Source organism: Mustela nivalis, assembly GCF_964662115.1.
Source record: "Mustela nivalis genome assembly, chromosome: 16".
NCBI classification, from domain to species: Eukaryota; Metazoa; Chordata; class Mammalia; order Carnivora; family Mustelidae; genus Mustela; species Mustela nivalis.
This window is the reverse complement of record NC_139035.1, coordinates 5,106,504-5,131,845: the sequence shown is the minus strand read 5'-3', so window position 1 is coordinate 5,131,845 and position 25,342 is coordinate 5,106,504. Positions and strand designations below refer to the sequence as shown.

The 25,342-nt window shown below is 39.5% G+C and overlaps 1 protein-coding gene across 12 annotated transcripts in view; it reads left to right on the top strand.

The window, feature by feature from the left end:
- Window positions 1-25,342, top strand: part of POU2F1 (POU class 2 homeobox 1) — a 185,471-nt gene that overhangs the window by 112,580 nt on the left and 47,549 nt on the right. For all 12 annotated transcript variants that reach the window (XM_082702712.1, XM_082702705.1, XM_082702701.1 and 9 more), the window contains 3 exons: window positions 17,804-17,904; window positions 22,216-22,269; window positions 24,097-24,216. In XM_082702712.1, coding sequence (XP_082558838.1) covers window positions 17,804-17,904; window positions 22,216-22,269; window positions 24,097-24,216 — 275 coding nt within the window. The remainder of the gene's footprint in view (window positions 1-17,803; window positions 17,905-22,215; window positions 22,270-24,096; window positions 24,217-25,342) is intronic.

Sequence of the window (25,342 nt, the reverse complement as noted above, 5' to 3'; positions counted from 1 at the left end):
GGCGCTACGGAAGCTGCCCCGGGTCGGTGCCTCGTTGACTCCGGAGCCAGCACGGGGACGAGCCGCGAAGCTGGCAGCGTCCGCGGGGCTAGCGGGCCGGGCAGCGGGGCCCGCGGCGAGGTCAGGGCCCTGGAAGCTTAGCTGCGACCTCGGTGACAGTTCGGGGCTACCAGGGGGCTTTTAAATGGCTTTAGGTTCGAGGTAGAGGACATTTCTGCGGACAGAGGACTGAGCGACTGGGGAAGGGGCCGGGGATGATGAACGTCCGCAGCCCTTGTGGCCGCGCGGCTGCGCACCGCGGTGGCCTGCAGCCCGGGCCCTGGAGCCAGACCCCCCAGCTCGGGCCCCTGGTTCCTTCCCTTACAGTCGATGCTCCGGCATCTTCCTCCTGTGCCGCAACTTTCTTAGCTGTAAAGTGGGAGATAAATAGTAGCAAATCCTTGTTTAAGGGCGATGTACGCGTTGAAAGCCAGGAGACGTGCGACTCGGGAAGTGCTCAGCCGGGGACACTGTTCATCTCCAATGTGACGGCGGCGACTCGGGAAGGAAAGAGCAGGGGAGGGAGTCCAGTGTGTGTGCGCGAAGGAGAGCAGCCAGGCGGCGGGGGTGTGAAGGGAGGGATGCGTCGGGAACCGAGCTCCCGAGGAGGAGGGAAGCGTGCGGTTTCTGGGCGCTGGTCCATGGCGTAGCTTGGAACAGAATAAGGTCCCCCCCCCCCCCATTTAAGGTAAGGAAATGGGAGAGTGGAGGAGTCAGAGATACATACAGTTAACGGCTGTAGATGAGCTTGTAGGTGGAAGGGAAGGGAAGAAAGCCCTCTAGATAGGGCTAGGAAGGAGGCAATTAGGGCTGTCCTTGTGATACTGGGAACATGAAACCAGGGAACAAATTGCAGTGAAGTCTGGGAGTAGATAGTTCATCCAGATAAATAAACAATATAAGAAGGATTGATAGCAAAGGGTCATAATTCAAGCTGGGAACTTGCCATCAGATAAAACCAGAGGCTCCGGCGTTTCACTGCAGCTTCTTGGGCACTTTGTGTTTGAAAAGAAGGCAGGAAACTACCACCTTTTAGCAAACTCCCATCTCAAAGGTTGAAGTTGAGCAAGGAATACTCGACTAGGTTAGGACGCAGGAGAAAGACGGAGCAGAGTAAATGTTTGGTAAATTTTTCTGTCAACAAACTGTTGGCATGGTATTACAACTTTAGAGCAAGGACTTTATTTCTGGTTTTCTTGGTCCTTGAAGCATTCCCTGTAGGTGACATGCTTAAGTTACTTGAAAAAGACGTGGTCTGAATAACTGGTAGGTCATAAGCCATTCATTTCTCTTCAGTTGGTCATAAAGGTGTGTTTCAGTAATACCTTTCATCCAGATAGACGTTTAACAATTTGACAGACGGGGCGCCTGGGTGGCTCAGTGGGGTAAGCCTCTACCTTTGGCTCAGGTCATGATCCCGGGGTCCTGGGATTGAGCCCTCCATCGGGCTCTCTGCTCACTAGGGACCCTGCTTCCTCCTCTCTCTCTGCCTGCCTCTCTGCCTTCTTGTGATCTCTGTCTGTCAAATAAATAAAGAAAATCTTTAAAAACAAAACAATACCACAGTTGGACAGACTAACCATTCATGGAACTCTTGTCCTGCATCACTAATATGCAGTCATCTCCAAGGTAATACATATATAAGCAATTTTTTAAAAATACACCATCATTTAGGAAGTGAAGACTAGACAGTATGATAGCAGGGGACATTTTTAGTCGATACCTAATAGCCACCCATCCTGTAGATGATCTGTAGCATAATTTCTGATTATGCTTCTTGCTTTTGTGGTGACGTAGAACTTTTCTAAGCTTTAAGTGGTTTTCTTTCTGGATTTCCGTTATCCCAAATTCTTCCCATTTTATGATGACTCATAAGGAAGAAACCACCTACACACACCCACACACACAGACACATGAACATAAGCTAAGTTTTCCTTGAAGATCTTTTAGCTGTTATTATGTTAGTTATGTCCCATAGTTACTTGACTTTCTGTAAACTTGGTTTAGAATTTGTGCTTGCTTGTTACGGCAGTGCAGTAACAGGCGCAGACCTTGTCATTCCTTGTAGGGCATCTGAAGTTTAAGCTCTTGGCAAATTTCACTTTGACTGCCTTAAATTTACTGACAGGCAGATTCCACAGGGGCGGCCTGGCATTACTTGGCTTAAGGCATAGTATAAGTAGCCAGTCGGGCCGTGGGGCAGGCAAAGCCCATAGGGCAGTCACATTTGTCCTGCACTGCAGATTTCTTTTTGTTTTTGTTTTATTGAGGTGAAATGTGTATAGCATAAAATGAGCCATTTAAGGTGAACAATTCAGTGCCATTTAGTATAGTCACAGTTTGTGTAGCCACCACCTCTGTCTGGTTCTGCAATGTTCCCATCACCCCAAAAGGAAACCTTTACTCATCAAGCAGTTGCCCTCCATTTCCTCTGCTCCTCAGCTCCTGTGCCTGTAGATGTACCCGTTCGGGTGTTTCATATAAATGGAATCATAGGCTATGTGACCTTTTTGTGTCCAGCTTCCTTCACCCAGCAGAACGTTTTCGAGGTTCATCCATATTGTGGTATGTCTAATTTTCATTCCTTTTAACGGCTGAGTGATACTCCACTGTGTGTGCATACATTGTATGTACAATTTGTTTATCCAGTCATCTGTTGATGGACACTCGGATTGTATCTGCTCTCTGGCAATTGTGATAGTGCTGCTGTGCTCATTCATGTCCAAGGATTTCTTTGAGTACCCGTTTTCACTTTGGGATGTATTCCTAGCAGTGGAATGGATGGGTCATATGCTGAGTCTATGTTTAACTTTTTAAAAAACCATCAGACTCTTTTCCACAGTAGCTGAAGCATATTGCATTTCCACAGCCAATGTACGAGGATTCCAGTTTCTGCCAACACTTCTTAATTCCCTTTTTTTCCTGTTAATAGGTATCCTAATGGGTTGAATAAGCTACTTTTATTTATTTATTTTTAATGTACTTTTAAAGTAGCAGCTCTGCACTCTTTTTTCTAGTAGTGTCTTTGTGTATCTCCCTCTGCATTATGGTCAGACTGTCTTGGAGAATGAGATGAGCAGTGGCTAGTAATCAATTTGTGTTTACATCTGAACCAATAATTTTCACTTTTCATACCATGGCGGGTCAGGCCTCACTATGTAACCCTAAACCACCTTTATATCCTAATCTCCCTTTCTTAACCATGCTAGAACTCGCAAAGCACTTTGTACCTTTCTTTGAGCAAATACCATATTCTGCCTTGTTTTGTTTGAGGACGGTGAATGTACTAGATTCTGTTTGTGTACTACTTTCTCCCATCTTTTTGTAGGTAACTTCTTTAAAGTGCTTGTCTTTTACATTATAATTATTTGTGTTCTTGTCTGTCACACATAGCTAGCTATGAGCAACTTTTGGTGTGGGAGTATGACTTGTTTACCTTTGTAAACCGAGGACCTAATAGAATGTCTAAAATTGTTCATTTGGATTCCTGGATGTTAAACTTGTACTACAAGTACTACTTTTGATAGAGAAATTGGCATTTTCCTCTACTTTTGATAGAGAAATTGGCATTTTCCTTCTTCAAATAGCCAGTTCTTGTTAATTCCATCTCATCCTCTTAAGATTCAATCAAAATGTTGCCTCCAAGAAGTTTTCCCTGCAATCACCTTTTTCCTTCTCCCTTACGGGCCCCTTGCTGGGTCCCGGTCCCAGCGTGTGAGTATCTGCTGCTGTTGCCCCTGCCGTGCTGTGTGTACCTTTTACGGAACTAGAAGCACAGTTGTTACTCTGCACCTCCACCAGACTCCCTATTCCTTTTTCTTTTATTTTTTTTATTAGCACTTATTTTTATCTAATGTTCAGTATTTTTTCATTTGTATTGTCTCTTTCCCCACACTGAAATGTAAGCTCTATGAGGACATGGTTTCTGTCTCTCTTCTTTCTTGTTCTGTCTCTTGCATCTAGAACAGCGTCTGCCACATAGATATTTGGTGAGTTTTTCTTTAATGCGTGAGTTAATGGGCCTGAGAGCTACTTAAGAACAGGACTGTGCCGTTTTCTTCTTTACATAACCTCAGCACTTGGCACACCAACGCACAGTAACTGTTGAATATAGCATTTATTCTTACAGGAGGCTCTCTCCTCTGCACAATATATTCTTGGTTCTCTTTTGTTGTTGTTTATATCTAAATAATTATATAAAAGCAGAAAATGTGCCTGAGTGGAAAGAACAGTCTCTGTGCACGTGGGAGGTGATTCAGTCCTAAGTTTCACATATACAGCCATAACAGTAGGTTTCTCAGAAGGTAGTCCCTATAAAGGTAAAACCGTTCATTTAAAAGGAGAGATTTCTTTTCAGTTGTAAAAATGGACAAAGCTATTGGTTAAAAAGTTAATCATTTAGAAAATAGCCAGATAATCTCTGTATCAGTATTCCAAAGTAGTCACTATTGGAATAGATCAAAAACAGTAGAGGGAGCGTAGAGTTCTGGGCAGATCAGATTTGTAAGGGGAGACCACGTGCGCTGCAGATGAGAGTAAGTTCCCAGTTTAATTAGCCAGAGATACCAACTGTTACTGGAAGCAAAGAAGCCTCAGCACAGGCGCAGTGTATTTAACGTGGCTTCTCCCTTGTCCCCAACATCCTTAATTGGGTGGGGGTAAGCAGCTGCCTGTGACACTCTCCTTCCAAGTAGGGTCTTATCAGATCCGAGAAGAAAAAAGGGTACCTTGCCCTTTTATATATTCAATGTTTAGGTCTCCACTCAGAGTTAATAATTTTTGATCCTCCTTTGAAATCCAGGAATATTTACAAGTATTTTCAGGGATTCCAGAAATCTCACATCTCTATAACCAATGTCTTTACTCTGATTTAATTCTCTTTGGTGATGTGAGTGATTCTGAATGTTGGTCTGAGCACCACTGTAACAAATCCATTTCCATGCATTTAGCAAAAGAATCTGAGGCTACTGACATTAGAAAAAAGAGATTTTTTTTTCCTTTTTAAAGTATGGCTTTCTTTCAACATAGCTGTATCCTGAAGAGACTACGAAAATACATTACTGTAAGTTTTAAATTCTGGCCTTAACATGTTGATCTGTGAAAAACACTAACGTTATCTCTTCAGTAAGGATTAAGTGTCCTTACTGAAGAAAAACTAGGCTGTAGAGGCGTTAAGATTTGGGCAAGATTGGCACGCCTGGTGGCTCGGTTGGTTGAACTTCCATTCTTGATTTCAGCTCCGGTCATGATCTCAGGGTCGTGAGATTGAGCCCTGTGTTGGGCTCCGAGCTGGGCTTGGACCCTCTTAGGATTCTCTCTCTCCTGCTCCCTCTGCCCCCCCCCCGCCCCCCTCCAAAAAAAGATTTGGGAAAGATTTTTCTAGTTAAATTGGCCGTTAAAGGGGGTAGACTCCGGCTGCATGTTGAACACTACCTGGGACTTGGAGACATAGAGAAGACGGCGGAGGCCATCTGCAGACCCTCCCGTGACGATATCACCTTGGGTTTCTGTCTGTCCTTCCTTCCGCCATTCTTCTCCTCCTGTCTCTGTCCTTCCCTCCCTAGTATGTTATGTTTCCTGCCCCATTTATACATTGTAACATGAGCGTTCGGAAGTATAGATTTCCATTCTCAGTTACGGAGAAAAACAGTAGGAATAGCGAAAATGAGCAGACTGTTCCCCCTTGTCCAGAACTTTTCTACTTTCTTTCTGTCTTGCTGTTTTTGTTTTCTGAAAATGGCTACCTTTTGATTACCGAGAAAATTGTACTGATTTGAGCCGGCCGCCTCCCTCTGCTTTATATTTTTTTCTTTCACCCATCTTCTCCTTTTCGTTTGCCTTTAAGAAATATCCTTTTTCATTATTACGATCCTCCATTTTTCACTCTTAATTATGTGTCTTCTCATTTCTTTCAAGTTCCTGTCCTGTCTTTTCACCCCATTTGGTTCTAAATCATCAGTGTATCCCTTCCCATAGAATCTTTCCTCAAAATACTGAGGTATGCATGGCTTGATCAGCCCACAGACCCCACCCCACCCGCAGTCTGTGCGCCTCTCACTCCCGCCGCTGCCGGACCTACGAACGGAAGGCGCGCCCTCACGCTTTGGCTTCATGACCGCATGCTTTTTCCTTTGCTCCTTGCCATTTGGATGTGTCCTTGAAATTTTACTGCAATTATTTTGTCATTGTGGGTGTTTTACTATTTTAATGTAAATGTAATAATCTTAGAAACCTGTATGTAAACATGTATGTATCTTTTAAATACTCCTATGTCTACCACTCTATGAAACAAAACATTACTGTGTCCCAGGAGGGGACGCTGTAGGGTCCACCCTGGTCATCGTCACTTCTTCCGCTACAGAGGTAACAGTCATCCTAAATTCAGTGTTAATGGTCACGTTGCTTTTCTTTTCAAACTTTTTCATCTGTATATTTACTGTCATACTCAAATCATACTTAGATTCATCTGTTGCTGTTACATAAATTGAATCATACTATATTCTGACCGGTTTCTTTTGTTCAACGTTATATTTTTGAGATTCATCCAAGTTAGTGCATATGTTTATAATTCACTTTCACTGGATATAATATTCCATTATATGAAGATATTACAAGTTTTCTATCCATTCTATTATTGATGGACATTTGGGTTATTTTTAGGCTTTTGTTACTACAGACATTATTGCTATAAAGTAATTTCGTACTTATCTCTTATGCATGTGCATGAAAGTCTCCAGAGGGTATAACCTGAGCTTATCCAGTGCAATTCCAGGACTGCCGGCCACTTTCCCAGAGCATTCGTACTGGTTCATATCGCTACCAACAGCAGATAAGAATTTCACAGTCTGGCCACAACTTGATATTAACCAACTTTGTAATTTTAGCCAATTTAGTGGCTATAAAATGGTATTGTATTGGGATTTTAATTTCATTTCCCTAGTTTCCAAGGAGGCGGAATCTTTTCTAGTGTTTGTGCACAAATTATGTTTCTTCTGTGAAATTCCTGTTTGTTTGGGCTTTTTTCTGTTGGTTTGAGGTATTTTTAATTGATTCATAGGCATTGTCTCTGTGTTCTGAATACTAATCCTTTGTTGTTGTGTATGTATTACAGATATTTTCTCTTTTACATTCTCTTTTTATAGTACTTTGATGAACACAGCTTTTAATTTTGAAGTAAACTTAAATCTTTTCATTTTGGGGGTCTTGGTAAAGAAATCCTTTTCCCAAGGTTGTCATGATGTATTCTTAGTCTGTCTTCTGAAAATGTAATAACCGTGTACTGTATATTTAGGCTTTCAGTCCTTCTGAAACTTTCGTGCCTTCCTCCTTCCCTCCCTCCCTTTTTTCCTCTCTTTCTTTTATACGGCATGGACTGATCTAATTTCATTTTTTTCCCAAATGGATACCCAGTTATCCTTTTATCGAAAACTCCCTTTCCTCACTGATGTACCGTACCGTACTACCTATCACATTGCAAGTGTCTAAAGATACATATGGCATCCAGACTCTAATCTGATCTGTTTGTCACTGTACAAATACTACACTGTTCTGATTATTGTTGGTCTATTATAGCTCATAATATCCTAATAGTATGGGTCCCTCAACTTGCTTTTTAAATTTTTTTTAAGATTTATTTATTGTTTGTCAGAGAGAGAGAGAGCGAGCATGCACATGGACAAGCAGGCAGAGGTGGAGAGAGAAGCAGGCTCCCTGCAGGGGGCCTGATGCGGGGCTCGATCCCAGGACCCTGGGATCATGACCTGAGCAAAAGGCGGTGGCTTAACTGACTGAACCACCCAGGCATCCCAGCTTGCTTTTAAAAAAAAAAAAAAAAAAAAGCATTTTCACCCTTTGCCCTTCTGGATCAATTTTAGAATTCTAGTGCCTCCAGCTGGCTCGGTTGGAAGAGCATGTGATTGTTCATCTTGGGATCATGAGGTCAAGCCCCATGTTGGGTAAGAGGAAAAAAAAAAACTTTAAATAATTTTAGAATCAAGCTGTCAATTACACACACACCCCAACCCTGAAAAGAAAGGAAGGAAAAAGAGAAAATAACTTGTTGAGATTTTGATATGAAATTGCTTTGAATCCAAAGATCAGTTTGTAAAGAATTGATTGATATCTTTATAATGTTGAGTCTTCCAGTAAATGAGCATTTATTTATGTCTTCTTACAATTTTAAATAAGGTTTTATAGTTTTCCATTGATTAGGACTTGCTATAGTTTCATAGATTTAGTCCCAGGATTTTATATTTTCGAAGTGTTAAGAATAATATTGTTCAAAAATGTTTTCATTTGGTGTATGAAAGCAATTTTAAAATGAATTTTGTGTGCTGTAACCTTATTAAATTCTTTTCTTTTTAATTAACATATAATGTATTATTGGTTTCAGAGGTCCAGGTCTGTGATTCATCAGTCTCATATAATACTCACTGCTCATTACATCACGTGCCCTCGTTAGTGTCTGTCACCCAGTTACCCCATCCCTCCATCCCCCTCCCCTCCAGCAACTCTCAGCTTGTTTCCTATGATGAAGAGTCTCTTACAATATATCTCCCTCTCTGGTTTCATCTTATTTTATTTTTCCTCTCTTCCCCTGTGATCCTCTGTTTTGTTTTTTAAATTCCATACATCAGTGAACTCATGTGGTAATTGTCTTTCTCTGATTGACTTATTTCCCTTAACGTAATATCTTCTAGTTCCATCCACATCACTGCAAATGGTAAGATTTCATTTTTTGATGGCTGCATAATATTCCATTGTATTTATATACCACATCGTTTTTATCCATTGATCTGTTGATGGACATATGGACATAGAATCTTTGGCTATTGTGGACATTGTGCCATAAGCATTGACTTTCAGAGGAATCTCCACATTGTTTTCCAGAATGGCTGCACCACCTTCCATTCCCACCAACAATATAGGAGGGTTACCCTTTCTCTGCATCTTTGCCAGCATCTGTTCTTTCCTGACTTGTTAATGTTAACCATTCTGACTGGTGTGAGGTGTGGTATCTCACTGTGATTTTGATTTATATTTCCCTGATGCCGAGTGATGTTGAGCATTTTTTTATGTGTCTGCTGGCCATCTGGATGTCTTCTTCACAGAAATGTCTTCATGTCTTCTGCCCATTTCTTGATTGGATTATTTGTTCTTTGCTTGTTGAGTTCGATAAATTATTTATAGATTTTGGATACTTGCTCTTTATATGATATGTCATTTGCAAATATCTTCTCTCATTCTGTAGGTTGTCTTTTTTTGTTTTTTGACTGTTTCCTTTGCTGTGCAAAAGCTTTTGATCTTGATAAAGTCCCATTAGTTCATTTTTCCTTTGTTTCCCTTGCGTTTGGAGACATGTCTAGCAAGAAGTTGCTGCGACCAGGATTGATGAGGTTGCTGCCTGTGTTCTCCTCTAGGATTTTGTTGGATTCCTGTTTTACATTGAGGTCTTTCATCCATTTTGAGTCTGTTTTTGTGTGTGGTATAAGGAAATGGTCCAGTTTCCTTCTGCATGTAGCTGTCCAGTTTTCCCAACACCATTTGTTGAAGAGACGGTCCTTTTTCCATTGGACATTCTTTCCTGCTATGTTGAAGATTCGTTGACCGTAGAGTTGAGGGTCTATTTCTGGGCTCTCTATTCTGTTCCATTGATCTTTGTGTCTGTTTTTGTGCCACTGCCATACTGAAGTGTTGATGACAGCTTTGTAATAGAGCTTGAAGTTCATAATTGTGATACCACCAGTTTCAGTTTTTCTTTTCCAACATTCCTTTGGCTATTGAGGGTCTTTTCTGGTTCCATACAAATTTTAGGATTGTTCATTCCAGCTCTGTGAAATATGTTGATGGTATTTTGATAGAGATTGTATTGAAGGCATAGATTGCTCTAGGTAGCATAGCCATTTTAACAATATTTGTTCTTCTAATCCTTGAGCATGGAATGTTTTTCCATTTCTTTGTGTCTTCCTCAATTTCTTTTGTAAGTGTTCTATACCTTTGAGAGTATAGATCCTTAGCTCTTTGGTTAAGTTATTCCTAGGTATCTTACATTTTTTGGTGTAATTGTAAATGGGATTGATTCCTTAATTTCTGTTTCTTCTGTCTCATTGTCAGTGTCTAGAAATGCAAAGGATTTATATGCATTGATTTTATATCCTGCCACTTGGCTGAATTCCTGTAGGAGTTCTAGCAATTTTGGGGTGAAGTCTTTTTTTTTTTTTTTAAAGACTTATTTATTTGTCAAGGAGAGAGGGAGAGAGAGTACAAACAGGTGGAGGGATAGGCAGAGGGAGAAGCAGTCTCCCCCCAGAGCAGTGGAGCCTGCAGGACTCAATCCCAAGACCCTGGGATCGTAACCTGAGCCTAAGGCAGACACTTAACTGACCAAGCCATCCAGGAGTCCTTGGGGTGGAGTCTTTTGGCTTTTCCACAGACTATCATGTCATCTGCAAAGAGCAAAAGTTTGACTTCTTTGCCAATTTGCCAATTCTGATGCCTTTTGTTTTTTTTTGTTGTTGTTGTCTGTTTGCTGAGGCTAGGACTTCTAGTATTGTGTTGAATAGCAGTGGTGATAATGGACATCCCTGCTGTGTACCTGACCTTAGGGGGAAAGCTCTCAATTTCCCCCCATTGAGAATGATCTTCGCCGGGGGTTTTTTGTAGATGGCTTTTATCATATTGAAGTATGTTCCATCTATTCCTTCACTGAAGAGTTTCAGTCAAGAAAGATGCTATACTTTAAATGCTTTTTCTGCATTTTTTTCTATTGAAAATAGAAAAGAAATCCTTTCTATTGAGAGGATCACATGGTTCTTGTCCTTTCTTTTATTTATGTATTATATCACATTGATTGATTTGTGAAGGTTGAACCAACTTTGCTGCCCAGGAATAAATCCCACTTGGTTGTGGTGAATAATCCTTTTAATGTACCGTTGGGTGCCATTAGCTGAGTATTTTGGTGATAATTTTGGCATCCATGTTCATCAGGGATATTGGTCTGTAATTCTTTTGGTGGGGGTCTTTGGTTTGGGGATCAAGTAATGCTGGCCACAGAAGAAATTTGGAAGTTTTCCTTCCATTTGTCTATTTGAAAGAGCTTCATAAGAATTGTTAGTAATTTTTCTTTAAATGTTTGGTAGAATTCCCCTCGGAAGCTCTCTGGCCCTGGGCTTTTGTTTGTTTGTAGATTTTTTATTGCTGCTTCTATTTCCATGCTGGTTATGGCTCTGTTCAGGTTTTCTGTTTATCCCTGGTTCTGTTTTGGTAGTTTATACATCTCTAGGAATGCATCCATTTCTTCCATATTGTCTGATTTGCTGGCGTATAGTTGCTCATAATATGTTTGTTCTTTTAATTGTTTGTATATCTTCAGTGTTGGTTGTGATCTCTCTTCTTTCATTCATGATTTTATTTATTTGGGTCCTTTCTCTTTTCTTTCTGATAAATCTGGCCAGGGCTTTATCAGTCTTATTAATAATTCAAATAAAAAGCTCCTAGTTTCTACTATTCTTCTGGTTTCTGTGTCATTGATTTCTGCTCTAATCTTTGGGATTCCTCTTCTCCTGCTGGGTGTATTCTTTCTTTGCTGTTCTTTCTCCAGCTCCTTTAGGTATAGGGTTAGGTTGTGTACTTAGGACCTATTCTTGTTTCTTGAGAAAGGCTTGTATTCCTGTATACTTCCCTCTTAGGACCACCTTCGCTACACTGCAAAGATTTTGAGCAGTTGTGTTTTCATTTTCATTTGTTTCCATGAATTTTTTAAATTCTTCTTTAATTTCCTGGTGATCTATTCATTCTTTAGTAGGATGCTCTTTAGCCTCCATGTATTTGAATTCTTTCCAAGTTTCCTCTTGTGATTGAGTTCCAGTTTGAAATTATTGTGGTCTGAAAGTATGCGGGGAATGATCCCAATCTTTTGATACTGGTTGAGACCTGATTTGTGACCCAGGATGTGATCTACTCTGGAGAATGTTCCATGTGCATTGGAGAAGAATATGAATTCTGTTGCTTTAGGATATAAGATTCTGAGTATATCTGTGAAGTCCATTTTGTCCAGTATGTCATTCAAAGCCCTTATTACCCTGTTGACCTTCTGCTTAGATGATCTCTCCATTGCAGTGAGGGGGTTGTTAAAGTCCCCTACTATTAATTGTATTATTATCAATGTGTTTCTTTAATTTTGTTATTAATTGACTTATATAATTAGCTGCTCCCATGTTAGGGGCATAAATATGTATAATTGTTAGAACTTTGTATTGAATGGGTCCTTTAATTGTATAGTGTCCTTCTTCATCTCTTATTATAGTACTTGGCTTAAAATCTAAGTTTTCTGTTATAGGAATTGCTACCCCAGCTTTCTTTTGAGGTCCTTTAGCACTCCATTAGCATGATAAATGGTTTTCTGCACCCTCACTTTAAATCAGGAGGTGTCTTTGGGTCTAAAATGAGTCTCTTGCAGACAACATATGGATGGGTCTTGCTTTTTTTATCCAATTTGATACCCTCTGTCTTTTGATTGGGGCATTTAGCCCATTTACATTCAGAGTAACTAGTGAAAGATACAAATTTAGTTCCATTGTATTCTTGTAAAGAGACTGTTACTTTATATTGTTTCTGTTCCTTTCTGGTGTATGTTACTTGTGGGCTCTCTCTTTGCTTAGAGGATCCTTTTAATATTTCTTGTAGGGCTGGTTTGGTGTTCACAAATTCTTTTAGTTTCTGTTTTTCCTGGAAACTTCTTGCCACTCCTTGTGTTTTGAATGACATCCTAGCTGGGTAAAGTATTCTTGGCTGCATTTTTTTCTCAGGTAGAGCCCTGAATATATCATGCCAGTCCTTTCTGGCTGCCAAGTGTCTGCAGATTGGTCTGCTGCCAACATAATGTTTCTACCCTTGTAGGTTACAGATCTCTTGTCCCAAACTGCCTTTGGGGCTTTCCCTTTGTCTCTGAGATTTGTAAGTTTCACTGTTCTATGTAGGAGTGTTGACCTATTTTTATTGATTTTGAGAGGGATTTCTTTTCTCCTGGATTTTGATTCCTGTTTCCTTACCCAGTTTAGGGATGTTCTCTGCTATAATTTGCTCCAGTATACCTTCTGCTTCTCTCTCTTTCTCCTTCCTTTTCTTCTGGAATCCCAATTATTCTAATATTATTTAACTGCATGGTATCACTTATCTCTCAAATTCTCCCCTTGTGGTTCAATGAGTTGTTTATCTCTCTTTTTCTCAGCTTCTTTGTTCTCTGTCATTTTGTTGCCTATTTCACCAATTCTCTCTTCTGCCTCAGTTATCCTAACAGAGCCTCCAGTTTTTATTGCATCTCATTAATAGCCTTTTTGATTTCAAAAATTAGATTTTAGTTCTTTTATTTCTCTAGAAAGGGACTCTCTAGTGTCTTCTATGCTTTTTTTCAAGCTCAGCTAGTATCTTTATAAACGTTATTCTGAATTCTAGCTCTAATATCTTATGTCCATACTGATTAGATCCCCTTATTAAACTCTCTTATTCTAGAAATAGATCATTAGATTTCTCTGGATACTCTATATACATTATAAAAATCATCTGAAAAGAAAGTTTTGTTTCTTTTTGCAGTTGGTATATTTTCTTTTCTTACCTTGTTTGTTGCCTGAGGCTTTCAGTAGCTGGCACACTTAATCTTGTTCTTTTTTTTTTTTTTTTTTTTTAAGATTTTATTTATTTATTTGAGAGAGAGACAGTGAGAGAGAGCATGAGGGAGAAGCAGACTGCCCATGGAGCTTGGAGCCCGATGTGGGACTAGATCCTGGGACTCCGGGATCATGACCTGAGCCGAAGGCAGTCATCCAACCAACTGAGCCACCCAGGCGTCCCCTTAATCTTGTTCTTAATATTAACGGGAATGCTTTTAATGTTAATTTTTATCAAGTTAAGGAAGTTTATTTCTGTTCCTATGCGTAGAATTTTTGTCATAGGTGGATATTGAATTTTATCTAAGGATTTTCTTTAATCTTTTGAGTCAATTAAATGATTTTTCCCCTTTAATTAATGTGATGAATCACATTGGTTTTTTTAACCCTTAAACTCCAAATATTTTATCTTATTAGCTTATTTTTGCTAATACTATTTAGGATATTTTTATGTATGTTTGTGAGTAAAACTGGCATGTACTTTTGTTTGTTTGTTTTGTTTTCTTTACTCATCTTTTTTAGGTTTCGTAGTGAGGTTATGCTGACCTCACAAAATGACCTTAGAAATTGTTTCCCTTTTTTCCCCATACTCTGGAAAAGTTACTTAAGATTAGAATTATTTGTCCCTTTGATTTCTGGAAGCAAGCAGAGTAAAATTGTTTAGGGTTTCATTTTTCCTTTTGGGAACCTACATATTACATTTCTTCAAATGCTGTAGGACCCTTGGCATTTCCTATTTCTTCTTGAGTCAGTCTTGGTAAGTTATATTTTCTAGTGAGTAACCTCCATTTCTCAGTTTTAATTTTATTGGTTCATAATATTCTGTTTTTAGCAGCATTTTTTATTATGTTTGCAGTATTTGTTTTATTATGTTTAAAGCATTTTTTATTATGTTCTTCTTTCTGTTATCCTTAAATTATTTGCTCCTTCCCTTTTACTTTTTTTTTCAATCTTAGCAGAAGTTTGTAAGCTATATGATTCTTTTGAAAGAACCAAGTTTGGTGTTTCTGTTAGGTGTTTTTTTCCTATTTCATTAAGTTTTGGCCTTACTTTTATAACTGCCTTTCATTTAGACTATCTGGATTAATTTCTTGTTCAGTATTTGATCCTGTTCTGTACCATTTGACAGTAGTAAACTACCCCATCCTTGTAGGATTCTTTTGCCTGGCTCCTGAAGCACACTAGTCCTTGAAGATTTTTTTATTTTTTTCTCCCTGTTTTCTCACTGCTTCCTCTCTGGTTCTTTGTCTCTACATCTCCTAATGTAGGTGCTCTCTTATCTTCAGGCTTCTTCTCTCTGTACCCACTCTTAGTTGATTGGCATTTTTACTCCAGATTACAACTATCACTTCTCTGTGAGTAGTCACACAGAATCAGGGGACCCTGTCCTTGTCTTGGCTCTTCCACTAAGTAGCTATGACATTTTGAACAGTTCACTTAAGATTCCTTAATCTGGGGGCACCTGGGTGGCTCAGTGGATTAAGCCGCTGCCTTCAGCTCAGGTCATGATCTCAGCGTCCTGGGATCGAGCCCCATATCAGGCTCTTTGCTCATCGGGGAGCCTGCTTCTCTCTCTCTCTCTGCCTAACTCTCTGCCTACTTGTGATCTCTCTCTCTCTGTCAAATAAATAAATAAAATCTAAAAAAAAAAAGATTCCTTAATCTGTCACCAATAAAGTAAGAAGGTTGGATTCAAGATCTCTGAGGTCTACCTCAGTAACACTATTCTTGTAGCAATCTTATAGAATCTTTAGCTTTGGACTTTGTCATTTCTAAATGCCTTCTGGATCACTTTTCTTACATGTTTTAGGGTTTCTCAAATTCTGTATGTGCTATTTTAATCTTTTTACATTGTTCACCTTCTCTCCCAACCTGGTGATTCCCCCCTTTCTTTATTTGGATGTTCTATTTTCTCTGACACGCATTTGGTTTTGGCTCCCACCATCATTGTCTCCCTGCACTGTCTTCAGATTATGTTAAATGTGTGTGTATGTATGGGTGTCTGTCCATCTGTTCCCCTCTCTTTTCCTTTTAGCCCAATTGAGGTCTTTATGATTTACAAGAATGATTTCTATGTCATATCTACTTTCTTCCATCCCTTACCTCCTCGTGGAGCCTCAGAATTTTACTGAGAAAACTAAACAAAACAAAAAACCCTTCTTTTGCATCTTGAATCTCTGTTTATCTGAACTGTTGTCTAGGAATGTTCTTGTACTTCACTAGCTTTGGGTGTCCTGCCTTTATTTGTCCTCTGAGCTGGTAGAGCCAGGGTACTTAAATAGCATTAGCTGTAGGCCACTGCCATAGGCTCTGTACCAGAGGTAGAAATTAGCCAGTCTTTTCATATAGTGCTTTGTGATTTACAAGGGGTATATCATTTTTGCAGCGACTTGATAGTGGAACCAGTGTGTAGAAGTTTCATGGTCTCCATGAGAGTGAAATTTTTGGTTCTGGAAGAGTTGCTATATTGGTGATGTTTTAATCTTTGGGTGCTTGTCTCCATTTTTCAAAACCTCGTCTTCTTTTAGCCTTGTGGATTTGTGTAATATATATGGAGCATAATTCTCTAAGGGTGAACAATCTTAAAATCAACCTCAGTAATGATTTTCTGCATAGGAATAGAGACAGCAGCTAATGACCAAATGTGTAACTTTAAAATAATTAAATTTCTGCATGTGGCCAATGAAAGTGACCCTTTATATGTCTAGATGATTCTTTTGTTTTCTGCTTATGGGAAGCCAGGGAAAAAATACAAAAGAACAACCATTATGAGGTTTTAAGCAGGTGATATGTATAGACACTCCTTTTATAATTATCTCAAGGAAACCTTTAATAGTTCCTTGGAGTCATGTGATCTACCTCATTATTGTTATTAAAGTGATACGTTTGCCAGATGTTAGTTCAGATATATAATGGCAGAAGTGGGTAGCCATTTAGAAATACTGCTTAAGGTTCTGGCTTATCCTGTCCTGTCCAGCGTTCTCCTTGTGTGCACACACTGGAGTGAGGACGGGAAGGGAGGTTGTCGGAGTTGTCAGAAGCAGAAGTTCAGGGCCACATTTGTGAGCCTCGGTGATTCTTGCAGGTTCCTGTGGTCTGTTACATTTTATTGCATACATGGAATTTTGGTAATTTCTAAATTATATCTGGATATTATAGTTGGAAAACAATGTATTATATCCTTAATAAATATTTCTGAACATTCAGATGGTATGTCTTTCCATAAATTAGTCCTATCCTATCATCAGACTGCAGCATAAGTGGTTAAAATGCACAGGCATAACATTTGAAAGATTATAATTATAGCAGGGCTCTTGCTAATTAAATGTATGCAGCAATCTATACTTTAGGATTGAAGAAATCAGTAAAACTATTTTGTTTATCATGTAAATTGCTGTTTTTGCCATCAGATTATCATGTATTAAAGTGTAAGTTAAGAATAAATCACCTTGGGGTGCCTGGGTGGCTCAGTGGGTTAAGCCTCTACCTTTGGCTCAGGTCATGATCTCAGGGTCCTGGGATCGAGCCCTGAATCAGGCTCTCTGCTCAGCAGGGAGCCTCTTCTCCCCCCGCCCCCACCCCCACCTGCCTCTCTGCCTACTTGTGATCTCTGTCAAATAAATAAATAAATAAAAAGAATCAATCACCTTGCAGAGTCACCAGTGAATTTCTTCTGCCCATGCCAAATATTGAGAATGGGGAGACCAGAAGAGCACGTCAATCCCTCCTTGGAAGTCTGTCTGTACCATTCTTTACAACAGTAGTAGTGATGATAATCTCTTCCTTAAGGCATGTAAGTGCCATGCTTATTGTGACCCCAGTCCCTGCATCGCTTTTGAATTCTGTAACACCATCTTATGATTAGAATTCAGTATTTATATTTTTGCTTCTGTTTCTTAAGCTTTCTGTTCATTTACTTGTCCCACCGTCCTCCCTTCAGAAAAGAAAACCTTGTGCTGTAAATCCCTTCTCGTCCCTGCGGGTACTTAGGAAAGTGCTTCTACAAAATAGTATGCCTGATCAATGCTTGTGACTGAAGTCTAGTGCTTGTTTCAGTTGAGTTTGTTTTTAACAGTTACGTGCTTTTGCTTGCTTTCTAGGCACACAAACCAATGGTCTGGACTTTCAGAAGCAGCCTGTGCCCGTTGGAGGAGCCATCTCAACAGCCCAGGCCCAGGCTTTCCTTGGACATCTCCATCAGGTAGAATGCTCTCTGCTCAACCATAAGGGAAAGTAAAAACCGGAGGCATGGAATGTGAAGGCCTGGGGTAGTTATTTCAGTGTGGGGGACTTTTTAAATTGATTAAAGCCTGGTGCTAATCACATCTGATTGTGTCCTTTTGAATGGTTAGTCTGGAATCATAGTTTGACTGTATTGTTATTGACCTCACAGCTTTGTGGGGAAAAAAAAAAGAATTCTTTGTTCTGAATGGAATGTTCATAACAACTGAGTTACTGTTTTTATCACTATGGGTCTGTGAGGCTCACTGAAGGTAGTAAATTACAGAGTCATCCAGAAGGACATGGCCACCATGGCCACCATTGCCCAAGACCTGTGTAAGGCTCTCTGCTCAGAATGTCTTCATAAATTGTGTCTTCATATGTCTTCTGAGCTCATAAATTATGTCTTTAGTCTACCTCAACTTTTTTTTTTTTTTAAAGAATTCTTATTTATTTGACACAGAGAGAGCACAAGCAGGGAGAGGGAGAAGCAGACTCCCTGCTGAGCAGGGAGCCAGATGAGGGGCTGGATCCTAGGACCCTGGGAACACGACTGGAGCTGAAGGCAGTCCCCCCACCAACTGAGCCACTCAGGCGCCCCCTCCCTGAATTTTATATAAAAGAAGCTCCTGCACTTGAAACAGGTGCAATTTTAGAAAGGTCCTCAAAAGCCCATTTATTCACAAATTCAAAGGGATGGTGTGCAGGAGGCAATCAGCACCTTCTGTTGGAGTGAGGGCCTAGCTGACACAGTTTTGCTCAGGTACATAGCTTTGTTTGTGTTTCGCAAAGTAGAGAAACTTCTATATGGAACTTTTAGATAAAATATTAAGATGTATTAGCATCTAAAATAATTTAAGAATATATTATAGAAAACCAAAAATGTTATCTTCATTTCAATTCTTTCTTCTGAAAACATTTGTAGGGGAGCTCGGGTGGCTCATTCGGTCTAGTGTCTGCCTTCGGCTCAGGTCATGGTCTCAGGGTCCTGGGATCGAGCCCTGCATCAGGCTTTCTGCACAGTGAGGAGCCTGCTTCCCCCTCTCCCTCTGTGCACTCTCTCTCTCCCTGTCTCAAATAAATAATCTTCAAAAAATAAAAGTAAAAATAAAAAGTAAAAACATTTGTAGCTTCCAACAAGTTTTCTGGTTTCTTAGAGGAATAAAATTTTTGGTAGTCAATGTCTATGGTGCATATTAAGCCTCTATCTGGCTTAAATTTGTGATGGTCATAATGTATTCAAAAGTCCCCAAAGATACAAGATGATATGCAGTCTTTTCTTCACTAGATCCAAATTCTAAGAAGAGTGCAACTCTTACATCTGCTCCAAGGCCTCCAGCTGCTGATTACCAAAATCACTGAATCTTCAATATGCCCCAAACCAAAGGACTTTAAACCAAAGAATTTGATAGGAAATCTTGACATCATGGACTTCTCCAGCAAGATGTCAGTCCCCTCAGAATTGCTCACCGTCTGATTAGAGACATAATTAGCATAAGTGTGACACTTACCTTCTGTTTCTAGCCCTCTTATTGACCGGGTTAACACTCTGACCTTTTCCTTACCATAATTACAAATGTGTGTACACGTATACAAAGTAGATGACTTTAGTTCTGTTACCCTGTAAGTTCCATGAAGATGGGCACTTTTTCTCATTTATTTTTATCCCAGCATTTTCCAAAGAGCCCAAAATATAATAGATGTTCAGTAATTATTTACTGAATAAGTGAATGGTAAGGTTGTATAGGAATAGAGAGGTAGAAATAATTAGTTCAACCTGTACAATCTAAGACATTAATCAGAGAGGATGACCTTGGAGCTACAGTTTGAAGGATGTTGGGAGTTCACTAAATTACGTGGCGAAAGGATGCTCTCACTCTTTTTTCAACTTTCTATTTTGAAAATTTTCAAATCTGTAGAAAAGTTATATCTACAGAAAGTTTTCAACCAAAAGCCCTTCACCTGGAATCACCAACAATTACTGTTCTTATCTTTGCTGTGTGTGTGTGTGTGTACAAACACATATAAAAAATGTATATACTTTTTCTTTTTGGAATCAAGTTGCAGGCACTGTGACCTTCTACTTCTAAATACTTCATCACATTTTTCCTAAGAACAGTATTTTTTTGTACAACTATAATATAAATTTCAAATTCCAGAAATTTAACATCGATGAAATTTGTTATCTAATGTTCAGTCCATATGTAAGTGTTCTCTGATCTGCAGTCCGGTCCACACCTTGCATTCGGGTTTCCTGTCTGTTTGGCTTTTTCATTCTGTAAGAATTTCTCAGTTCTGTCTTCATCTTTCATGAGGTTGACATTTTTGAAGAGTAGATACCAGCTGTTTTAGAGAAGACCCCCCTCAATTTGGGTTTGTTTAATTTTTCCCTCGTGATTGGATCCAAGTTTTTGACAGGAATACATTAGGTCTGTGGTATCACATTGTCCCATTACTGTGATATAAAATTTGATCATTCAATTCAGGTAGTCCACTCAGCAAATAATCCATGAGGGGGTACTTGAAGACCTGTAACTGTCCTGTTCCTCAACAGACTTCTGCCCAGAAACAACATGATTTAAATAAAATCCCACAGAAACTTTATTTCCTTTAAATCTGTGTACCCAAAACTCTTTCCTCTGGCTCTCTGGCTGAATTCTTAGCCTTTGGGTCTTAAACATATTATCTTTTCAGATAATCCTCCCTTGACTACACTGCATCTAGAATACGTTCTCTGTAAGTGTCCAGGTTTGCTTCTGAGAGCTCTCAGCTCCTAGCAGGACTATTAGTTGTAAATAAAGGGCGTCTCTCATCATTTTCACTCTGAACTCCATCTTGAGCTCATATTAACACTTGTATTTACCTTCAGGAAACTTTGATGCCATGTGATGATCCAAAACGGAACTTACTGGCTTCCCTGGCAATGACGTCACCTTTTTTTCAGTCTCTCAGATTTGAGCCCTGGAATAATTCATGACTTTTTTATCTATATCCATTCAGTTGCCAGGATCCTGTGTAGCACCTTGCAGTGCCTCTTGCGTTAACTGCTTTTCCTGCTGACGGCTGCTGTTCTCCTTTAGGCTTCCGCTTATTCTACCCTAGTTTATCTTCTTTTTCTTCTAACATAGTGTTTTTGTTTTCAAGACATTGACTTTTTTTTTTTTAAGGATTTTATTTATTTATTTGACACAGAGAGAGATCACAAGTAGGCAGAGAGAGGGGGAAGCAGGGAGCCCAATGCGGGGCTCGATCCCAGGACCCTGAGATCATGACCTGAGCCGAAGGGAGCGGCTTAACCCACTGAGCCACCCAGGTGCCCCGACACTGACATTTTTTAAGACTGTTGCTCAGTCATATGGTACTTACATACGACATACGTAATGCTGTGTTCTTAGTGGATCATACCAGAAGGCACATGTGTCATCACTGGGGACTTTGTCTTTTGTAATTAGTTGAGAGCTATGAAGAGATACGGAGAATGTGTGACTGTCATGTTACTCCGGTTTCAACCACTAGAGCGTCCGTGGGTGACACTTGCCAGAACAGTTCTCGCCGACATGGTTGTCAAATAATGATCCTTATTCTAATGAAAATCATGGTTTTAACTTTCTGGATGCATGAAATGTATTAAATAAATACTATGACACTTTCATGTGTGGTTTATAGGACAGATTCTCTATTTCAGCCAGCACTCTTGAGTTATGACTATAAATGTTTTAAGGACTTGACTGGGTATGTATATATAAGGTTTTTACTCTGGTATGTACATGAAAATTTTGACATTAGAATGAGTAGATAATTCTGGTTGTTTATAATGACGACAGTGACATATATGAGTAGCTTGTTCTCACGTGTTCTTTAATACGGAAAATGAGTTGGGCTTTTAGGATCTCAGTGTCCGTGGGTACAAACAGGATGGCACCTGAGGAATGCCTTCTACGAGTACGGCATGCCTGCTGGCGCGCGTTCGGAAAACTCGTCTGCTAGACTTTAGAAAAGAAATGTTAGATGTGTTTTTGGTGACTCTCATGACACAATAAAAATTTTAAAAGAAAGAATGAAGGTTAAAGCTGTTGGCAAAAGAAAGAAAGAAAGAAATGTTAACATAATTTTCTGGTGGGAGCTTTTCCATCAAGTTTTAACCCTGTAAGATAGACCTCTTTGTGTTCTCAGTTCTAACTCAGTGACATACACTTAGTAGGGATTCTTGAAATACTTGTCGATGTCGACTTACAGTGATGCAATATCCATAGTACTAGACTAGAACTTTACCTGATTATTGTACTTGTAGGTCCAGCTCGCTGGAACAAGTTTACAGGCTGCTGCTCAGTCTTTAAATGTACAGGTAAGCTGGGTCAGGGGATTATGGATCAGTTTTACACTTTTTTACCATACTTTTTAGATTTTTTTATAATGAGCATGCAATAATATAATTAGGAAATATTTAGAAGTATTACCTTTCTTCATTGCCTAATGTCATTAAGATCCAAATAATGATAATCACTGACATTGATGAAAATTCAGTTCGTATTATGCTACCATGCATGACAAAAGGTGAACAGGAAAAGTGTACTTTCAGAGTTGGATATGTAAGTTTAATAACAGCTTCTCAGTTATGTAGTGATAAACATACCTGAACACAAAGCCACATAGTGTCTTAATGCCCTTTTGTTTCCAGACGTCTTTCTCGTCATTTTCTAGTGTAGAGGAAAGAACACTGGGCTGAGGTACAGAGGTCTTGGGTTTGCATTCTCCCTCTGCCGCTGGCTAGCTGTGTGACCTTTGGCAAGTCACTCCACCTCCTGGGGTTCCTTTTCTCTTACATTTATTTAAGTAGGGAAGTGTAGAAGCTTGGCAGGGTTCCTCTCTGCTCTAAAACGCTGTGATTCTAAGGTTTATAACTAAACCTGTTACAGCCTTGATGGGCTTCATACAGTCAAAATTTTAAAAACCAAAGTTAAATCTGGCTACTTTGCTGATACAAACCATATGGTAAAACATGCAAAGTTCGGTTATCATGCATTACTCCATAATTCAATCGATCTGTTGCTTCCTTTCGTTGTAGTGTTTGGGTTACTGACAGTCAAGAGGGGAAAACCATTTTCTAGAAGATTGATTCCAGTGTTGCTAATGAATGAAGACCTTGGGTTGAGCATTCCATGAAACCCAGTGGAATATGGACCTAGTAATACATGGAAGCGAATAGAGAAAAGAAAAGGAGATAATGTGACCTTCCTTTCTGAGGGAGAGGAGGCGGAAAATTGCCTTGGTTGCCATGGTGAACTTCCATCCCTTGGAGAGATGTTGGCAAACAGGCTGTGTCCCCAGTGCAGCATGTTTACAGTCCTGCACTGTAATTCTCTCTCAGTGACTGGCAGGATTAATCAGAGCCTTTATGTTAATTAGCCTTGCTGCGGTCCCCAAAACAGGTGGTGGGAAATATGCAAATCTATGCAGAATTTTAATGTTCTGCATAACCAGTTTTAATTACCATAAAATTTCCTCTTAGTGTCCCTTTTAGGAGTGTGTTCTCTTTCCCTCTTGACTACAGCATTTTCCCTCTAAATTTGTATATTACTTGATGGGAGATGCTAAATTTACGTTTATTTTAAATATTAGATGGAAAGTTTTGTGGGTCAAGTAACCAGTCTCTGAGAGGATGTATAAGGAAGTTTAGGCTGACCACCAAATACATCTCAGAATGTTGGCTTGGACGGTCTGGCGTAGAGGTGGATGGAGAATGTGCTCTTCCCTTACTCCGTATTTCCAAAAATTAAGGATTTGGGTTTCTAAACAATCTGTTGATTTGTGGAGGACCCAATTATTTTTGCTTCTTCAGAGTTGTAATTGCAGCTTGGCTACTATTGGAATAAAAAATCTACACCAAAAACTTGTATGTGGATAATTTTTATATTTTATTTTTCTACTTTTCTAGGTTCCATATTTGGTCATTTCTCTTATAGTTGGAAAACAGCAAATAATAAATTTTTTAAAGAAAAAACGTCTAAAAACTTATTATGTTAAAATTAGGAAAATACAAAGATTGGTAAGAAAGAAAAAGAATGAAACCAGAGTAGATAAATCCATGTTGTAAAAAATTCTTAAAATACAGAGTTTTTAATCAACTATTTGAAATCTCTTCTTTCTTCCCACCATCCCCCGCCCACCTCAGTCTAAATCTAACGAAGAGTCGGGGGACTCACAGCAGCCGACCCAGCCTTCCCAGCAGCCGTCAGTGCAGGCGGCCATCCCCCAGACCCAGCTGATGCTGGCTGGAGGACAGATAACTGGGGTGAGTCTTCACTGAGAGAATTATAATAAACTTTCATAAACTTTCTTTGTGTCAGAACTGCCATTGGCCAATACTCGGATTAGAACTGTTTGCTATGCCTGGCACCGTTTTCTTTCAGGATTTTTCTATACCGTAGGCAGCTCTGAAAAAGGCATTTGTCCTAAGTTTTCAGAGTATCTTTTCTGACTTTTGCAGATGCTCTGGATAAACTAAAGACTTCTTTAAACTCGTGTTTCAGCTGCTGCTTCATCATGTGGTGGGGTCATCCTGTGGCTGAGACCATGACATTGGTGTAGTCATAGTGATCAGTTTGGAGTGCTGCTACTGCTGCAGAACAGAAGCGAGAGAAAGCGCTAGTACCTACAAAAGAAAAACATTCTTTTTAAGATTCTGTGTAGTGTTCTCCGATGAAATCCCTGGTCTCCTATCTTGGTTCTGCAGTTTGCTGTTTGGGCTGATGATCTTATCTCTCTGCCTCAGTTTTCCTTCAGTTAAATGGAGGTGTTTCCCATGTGCGGTGCTGTCTCACAGTACTGTTACAAAGATTAAGAGCAACCATACTTGAAAAACTTAAAGAATGGTGCTGGCCACATTACAGTCAATAAATGTCATTTACTATTATTGGTAAGAAATTGGCCTTTATGGATATATTAAGCTTTTAACTTTTCAACTCTCTTTTCTGTAAGACACAAAGTATTTTCCAGGGTTAAACACTTGTCTGTTATTTTTGTGGCTGGAAAAGCTCGGAGAATTATAAGAAAGAGTTATTTGTTATTGTTAAATTCACATCACATCAGCCCACACAACTTTTTATTTCCTTTATTTTAGTTAAGTATGTCTTGGTAGTGGGAAGGCTCTTTTAAGAATTGTTGTGAAACTATTCTCAAAATCCCCTTAATGGAAACAAACCATAAGAGACTCTTAACTTGCTGGGGGTTGGGGGGTGGGGGTGGAGATGGGGTAACTAGGTGATGGGTATTAAGGAGGGCACATGATGGAGTGAGCACTGTTAAATGCTCATTAAATGCCACTGATGAATCACTGAGCTCTACCTCTGAAACTAATAATATACTATATGTTAATTGAATTTAAACAAAATAAAATTTAAAATAAAAATCCCCTCAGT